The 6,876-nt window shown below is 61.3% G+C and overlaps 2 protein-coding genes across 8 annotated transcripts in view; one reads left to right on the plus strand and one right to left on the minus strand.

The window, feature by feature from the left end:
- LOC127749573 (muscle M-line assembly protein unc-89) overlaps nucleotides 1-6,564 on the minus strand; it is a 62,981-nt gene extending 56,417 nt beyond the window's left edge. For 2 of the 7 annotated variants that reach the window (XM_052268293.1, XM_052268291.1), the window contains exons 1-2: nucleotides 6,095-6,549; nucleotides 5,784-6,016 (exon numbers count right to left, since the gene is read on the minus strand). In XM_052268293.1, coding sequence (XP_052124253.1) covers nucleotides 5,784-6,016; nucleotides 6,095-6,371 — 510 coding nt within the window. In that variant the 5' untranslated portion in view covers nucleotides 6,372-6,549. Of the gene's footprint in view, nucleotides 1-735; nucleotides 1,139-5,783; nucleotides 6,017-6,094 lie in introns of those variants that run through there. The other 5 variants (XM_052268295.1, XM_052268292.1, XM_052268299.1 and 2 more) reach the window with 5 other exon arrangements.
- LOC113210913 (uncharacterized) overlaps nucleotides 1,616-6,876 on the plus strand; it is a 10,562-nt gene continuing 5,301 nt past the window's right edge. The window contains exon 1 of the mRNA XM_026429111.2: nucleotides 1,616-1,769. The gene's annotated coding sequence lies outside the window, so the exon portion shown is untranslated. The remainder of the gene's footprint in view (nucleotides 1,770-6,876) is intronic.

Consider the following 6,876-nt stretch of genomic DNA (forward strand, 5'->3'; position numbering starts at 1 on the left):
AGCTGCAGCGAGGGCAAGCGCGGGCGGGTCGGGGGCCCTGGCAAAATGTCAGATCCGTGACAGCGTCACGATCTGGGGCAGATCTGGGTCCATCGACGGGCTGGCGGCCGCGCCCTGCCTCGACAGCGCGCTCACAGGCCGGCATCCAGGATGCCGCTCACAATCAGCTGACGGGGGAGCACGCGGGACAACCGCCCCACCCCCTCCTCTGCGCTTGCAGGTGGCGGCATTCTCTTGTCACGGGGCGGGCGCCCGCCGTCTGTGAGCGCGCCAAGCTGCGCCGGGTATGTATGGGCTGAGAATAGACGGGCCGCGCGAGTGCGTGGTGCAGCTCAGCGCGGCCGTGTGCTGCACGCCAAGCCCCCGCCGTCCCCACCCTACGCCTGCCTGGGGCTGGAGGCGCCGCCCCCGCCCCGCCCCGTCGGGCCACGCCCTACTTCATCCCCGCGGTCCTCCCGCCGGCCCAACCCGTGCCACTGCCACCGCGGTAACGGTCCGGAGGCGGGTTGACGGATGGAGACAGCTCGCGGGGCGGTGCCCTCCACCCGGTGACCCCCCGCAGTGCTCCGGCGGCACGCGCAGAGCACCCCACGGGGGGCGGCGCTAGGGTCAGCACCCCCGGCAGGTCAGGTTGCCCCAGCGGGGTCCTCGTGGTACCCGGTAGCGAGCGACGGCCCTCTCGGAGTCCGGGATGAATGAGTACGCGAGTGGCCGGTAGCGGTGCTGCGTGCTCACTTGTAGCAGGGCGATGACCAGCCGGGTGGCGCCGCTCTGCACGGCGATGGTGCTGATGGTGGTGGTGCTGGGTGGCTTGCGCGGACCCGGGCCGGCTCCGGGGGCGACCAGGGGCAGCGCCTCGTCCCCCGCGCCGCCCCCGCCGCCGCGGTCCGAGCGCTCCGCCATCCTAAGGGCGGCCCCCTATGGGCGCCTGCTCCCTGTCTCCGGGACGCTGAGGTTATCCGTTTGCAGGTCGAGGTCACGCCGGTATGGTCACTGGGTCACTCGCGGCTGTCACCACTGTCACTCGCGAACGCTCGCTCACAGTCGTGCCGGCCGCGCGCTGCTCGACGCGGGGCGGGCGTCGCCGCGGCACATGCTGCTGCCTCTCCGGCGAAGCTCTCGGCTCGGCGGCCCACACCGCACTGGGCCCCGCCCCGCCCGCGCCCGCCGCGCCGCCACGACGGGCCCCTCCGTGGACCGCAGCGCCCCCGCCGCCCCCCGCCGCGTCGCCCCGCGCCGGCCACGGACCAGCTGGCGGCGGCGGCCCGCGAGCCCGACCGCTGCCAGGACCGAGCCATGTGCGAACAACGCACTTTCGGTTCACGGGCACGGGCGTAAAGCTCTACATGCGAGGTGCGCTTGCGGGAGCAGCGTGCCTTGATCCACGGGCCGCGCAGTAGGTGTGTGAGGAGACCCTTCGCGATCGGGTTGGTTCCGGCAGTGCTGGTTTAAAGAAGAATTAATGAAATCACCAACGGAAACAGTTCTAAAATAAAGGCTTAAATCAGTGAAAACTAAAAATGACAGTTACTAGAGCTTTAATCGAGGTCATTCACGTCGAACTGCACTGTCAAATAACAAAAATATGCGCAATTTAGATACTGGTTCCGGTCCCGACTTCTTCATTTCTTCTCAAAAAGTGCACTGTCGGAACGGTTGGACGCGACGCAGCGTAGCCTAGGTTAGGTTAGGCTACGACGCGGTGGCGGTAGGCGCATCAGTAGACGTAGACGCTGGCACACAACTCTAAACTTTTTCCACAAACGGAGGTGAGTGAGATTGAACAATAAGCATGTTTTGCACACAAGGTAGTCTTAGGGTTGACGTCAGTTCGCAGTTAATAAAAAGTACGTTGTTTTTGTTTTTCACTATGTACGGCCGATATAGGCTCATTCCTGGGCAATGAGTAAATTTGTTGGTTATGTCCCGTAACTTTGAGCTGCAGTTTCTACTTGTCTACTCAAACAGGTTTCGGGGGGTCGAATGGCTGTTCGCTCTTTAGTACTCACTAATGTTCTGATAACATGATTTGCCTTTAGAGTACGTACCTGTGTGCTGTGGTAACTGATCTCGAGCAGGTAATGTCGCGATACTCCACATAGTGAAAGCTAAAGCACGCGTGGGTTTGGCACTAATACATGGTAACCCATCGATGGGCTCATTTTGTTCCTACCTAATGTCAAAATATGAAAGCTAAAGCACGCAAAAGTCACAAAATGAGTTTTTAGACAGTCGACCACCCCAAGTCCTCGATGAGCAAAGTGACCCCTCTCTCGTTTAGCAACGCGACGCTTTTCCCTAACCTAACTTCTCAAATTTCGAACGGAAAACCTTAAGACAATTGTCTTATTGGAGCCTATCAGCCCGTACAGGAGCACCTGCTAAAAACTACAAATGCCGACAAAATCTGCCCACTACCCACTCCTCCGTTCACTCACCGCCATTGTCCTAAATGCCCCCACCCCCACCCTTTCCCGCTCTCCGACCCTTGCCCTTGCCCAACAGTTCACTGGAGCTCGTGCGGACCTCCGGCGGCCTGGGGGCGTCTTGTGTCATGCCAGAGGGTCGGCACGGTCACGGGCTGCGCCTCGGCGCCGAGAGCGCGACCCGCGGGACGTGCTCTGCCGTCACTCCTCATCGCCGCCGCTGTCACCCCCAGCCCCGTCCATAACGTCCATAGCCCGCACCGCGACGACACGCCGCCCGCAGCCTCCGCAGCCGGCCGCCGTCGGCTGCGAGGCGAGCACCTCCATGACGGCGGCCGCGCCCGCACCGGCAGCGGCAGCAGCACCCACAGCCAGTGACTTGCGCGGCCGTTGCGTATTTTTGGCGCGGGCTGTTTCCGCATGTAGGCGCGGTGGCCGGGGCCGGCCGGACAGCGGCACCAGTTTGTTGTTCTCTCCCCCAGATCCGGGACCGCAGGCGACCGGCGAAGCAGCGGGGCGCGCGGCGGGGCGGGGCGGGGGCACAAAAGAAAGATGTGCTCGAAACGGTTTGCCCGAAGAGGTTTTGGAATGCCACCCTATCTCTCATGTTCGCTCCTTCGGCTTCTTGCGATGCTCGCCGTAAGGAGAGGGAGGAAGAGGAGGAAAGAGTGAAGAAAGAGGGAGGAAGAGGAGGAAAGAGTGGTGCAAAGAGATTGAGGGAAAAGGGGGGAGGGGGTGAAGGCTTCCAAACATATCGTTTTAGCTTTAAACAGCTGCTTTAAACCCGACGCTCGCACTGCCCGCATCGAAGCAAAGCAGCCAAAACACGTATGCGGCTTTCAAAGCCCGTCGCCGGAGTGCGAGAGAGACAGACCGCGCGGGACTGTCTCCGAACGGCGTCGTCGCGCTCCTGCATGGGCCCCAATAAAGGCCACGACGTGCATTTTTCCACGTTCCGCACGCCGCCCGCCGCCGGGGCCGGGGGGACACACAAGAGCACGCAGCTGATGGGCATTTTGGTGGTGCTATTTTGGGCTGTGTGCGCCGGCGGAGGCCTCGGCGGAGGGTGGGGGTGGCCACACCCCGCACGCGTGTGCAGCGCCAAGTGCAGCAGGGCCAGCCCTGGGGGGTGGCCACAACCCGCACGCGTGTGCAGCGCCAAGTGCAGCAGGACCAGCCCGGGGGTGGCCACAGCCCACACGCGTGTGCAGCGCCTAGTGCAGCAGGACCAGCCCCGGGGTGGCCACAGCCCGCACGCGTGTGCAGCGCCAAGTGCAGCAGGGCCAGCCTGGGGGTGGCCACAACCCGCACGCGTGTGCAGCGGCAAGTGCAGCAGGATCAGCCCCGGGGTGGCCACTGGCCACAGCCCGCACGCGTGTGCAGGGCCATAAGCTCAGCAGGACGAGCGAGCCTTTCCACCTCCACCATGCCCTCCGCGCGGTACCCGACGCTCCGCGGCCGAGCAGAGCAGTTCCCGCGGCGCTTTCCTGCCTTCCAGGACCCGCACGCGCGCTCGCCGGTCCGGTAGCAGCGCAGGCTGGAGCGGCCCCAACGGTGTCGTTATATTTCTTCCACGTTCCGCGGAATGCCCCCGCTGGTCGCTTGAGCGCAGCCATGTGAGGATCTCGGCTCGCGGCCCCGCCTGCCCGCCCCGCGTGTGCGCCAGCGGCCCTAAAGGCACGGCAGCAGCAGCAGGCTCATTGAGCCGCTAGCTGCGGCTGCTGCTGCAGCGAGTCGCGGCCGCCAGAGGTGAAATGGGCAATCGGCATCTCGAGTGAGTGGAGAGACCCGGCCGGCCCCGCCGTCGCGCCGCTGCGGGACACGCCAGTCACCGCGGGGCTGGTCTGCTGCCGGCCGGTCTGGCTGCCCGGGTCGCCAAATACAGAAAGCAGGCCGGCTGCTGGCCGAGCGGGAGCTCAAGGACAACCCCCCCCCCCTCCCTCTCACGCGCTGAAAAATGAGGGCCACAGGAGGAAGAGCAATTCCCTTCGAAACCGTACATCATCCTCTGCCAACTCTTAACCGCGATAAAATTCGATTGAGGAATAATTGGCATTTGGAGCTCTGGGCCTGAACAGCGCCGCGGCTGTTCCTGCCTCGTGGGCGTGCCTCGGGAGCAGGTCCCGAGTCCCGTGACCTACCTGCGCTGGGGGGGGGTCTGCGTCCTGCGAGGGGGAACCCAACCCTTTGCTGCTGATGTAAACGAAGGCAGAGGGAGTTAAATGAAGCTCACTCGGTATTTATAAACTACATAACACACTTTATTATTTTCAAACAACATAACTAAAAACAAACAACAACTGCATGCAAGCAGGAGGAATGAGCGCATTGCTATCCTCCATTTACTTTCAGCATAACTTAACTTAGAGTATATATCACAAATTCACGGAACAGAGACTGAACCATTTTGAGCTGAACTGACTACGTCTCTATAGAAAAGGCCTATAGGCATCATCTTCCTAGTCGTAGTCAAACATGTGAGCGAATAAATAAAAGCGATAACACTCTATTAAAAGCTCTACAGTAAGTTATGGCAGCATAAATGTTCATGATTAATTATCTTTACAAATTTGTATTCTGCTTGAGCTGAGCTGAGCACTTTTTCTTGAATGCAATAATTTTTAAAATTACTCACCTTCCTTACGAGACTAGTTTGATTTCAAGAGACTACTTTCAAAACAAAATATAAGACCTGGTAAGGTTGAAAGTCGTTGCTCACAACAATTACCTTAATCATATTTTTTTCCAAGTAATATTAAGTTATTTACATAAGAAAAGAAAGCAGTACAAGGTAGGGTAATTTGTAAAAAGCATAAGCTGAACACAGACAGAGATCTGACTGACAAGAACAATTAAATTATAGTTTTTCTTTTTCTATAAAAAAATAATTAAAAATGAGCTTTTTTTCTTAGGACGACTTTGAATGGAATGACACAAGGAATGGCTTGCCGAAAGTATTCGGCGCGACCTTTAATAATCTCAGTCGTGTAAAGGTTGCGAGGCATAGCCGAGTGGCCCCAGTGAGAAATTCGGTACCAAATCGACGTCGAATATTGAAAAGAAATCGACCTCGGGGTCAGAAGGAGGCAATTGACGTCGAAACGACACCACATCGATGGATCCTCACTGGAGCCGGCGGCCCCGCGCGGGCGAAAGCAGCAACCGGTAGCTGCGGTGGCGGCCGGTGGGTTAGAGACACTCTCCAGTTAAAAGCAAGCCGGCCTAGAAGACGCCCTTGATGGCGTGCCTCATGATGTGCGGCATGAAGCGGGTGGACTGCAGCGGCGGTGGTGGTGGCGGCGGCGGCTCCAGCACGGACAGCACCACGTGGTTGGCGTTCTCGTCCCTCAGGCTCACCTCCTTGAGTCCGTCCAGGAGCTCCTGCGGCGGCGGCGGCAGCATGTCCTCCAGGTCGTCGTGGGACAGGTCCACGTGCTCGTCGTACTCCGAGGCGTACTCGGGGACGTACTCGGCCGGCGGGTCGGCGAAGGCCAGGGGCGAGGGCAGCTGCAGGTCGAGGTCCAGGTCGAGTGGCAGTGGCAGCGGCAGGGACTCCTCCAGCTGCTGGCGGTACGCGGCGTCCACGTCGTCTGCGGAGAGAGCGGCGGGCGTTAGCCAGGTCAACTCATCGCGCCGATCACAACCACCCTCGTCTCCCGGAAGCTCACCTTGTCCGACGAGCAGCACCGCGTCGAGCGCGCCCCTCGTGCCGCTCGAGAGCGTCGACGTGGCGGACGTGTTGGACGACGTGGACGTGTTGCAGCCGTTGTTGATGTGCTGGGCCTCTATCCTGGAGCACGACAGCTCGCTCTCGGCCCGGGTCTCGCCGCCGCCGCGTCGCACCCGCAGCTGGCGCGTCTCGCGCACCTCACGCTGCACCAGGATCCCGGCCAGCACCTGGTCGGACAGCAGGAGAACACAACGTGAGGAAAGGGCATCGATCATATAGATCCAGCAAAGTCAGCAGCGCCAGGGCCGCCAAAACACAGATCTGCGCCGCGGAAACGGAAAGTGAATCCGAGTCCCGCGTATCGCTGTCATTGCGAGGCCGCGAGTTGTGAAGGCGGGATCAGGTTGCAGCGGGCGCCGTCCACATATGCCACGGAACACTGTCAAAGCCGTGGCGGCGCGGCCGTTGTAACCGATATTTGTGCATGCTCCCGTCGGCCGGCCAGCAGAGCACGCGCCTCCCGCACCCGCCTCCCGCACCCGCCTCCCGCGCAGCGCGCCGCCACGCCGCGCCGAGGGGGCCGCTGACTCATGAGTGACGCGGGGAGTTTGTTTAGGTGCGCTATTTTCAGGCCTCCAGACGCGAACCCTACCACCGCGTCGAGGCGGGGGGCCCCTCCGAGTGTCGCGGCGGGGGGGCGGGGCCGCTGACCACGGAGGGGCCGCGAGCGCACTGCCACGCCCTTCCTCCCGCAGGGCACCCTGCCTGCCCGCCCCCGCC

The sequence above is a fragment of the Frankliniella occidentalis genome, unplaced genomic scaffold (genome assembly GCF_000697945.3).
Source record: "Frankliniella occidentalis isolate FOCC.00 unplaced genomic scaffold, Focc_3.1 Scaffold66, whole genome shotgun sequence".
Classification (NCBI taxonomy): domain Eukaryota; kingdom Metazoa; phylum Arthropoda; class Insecta; order Thysanoptera; family Thripidae; genus Frankliniella; species Frankliniella occidentalis.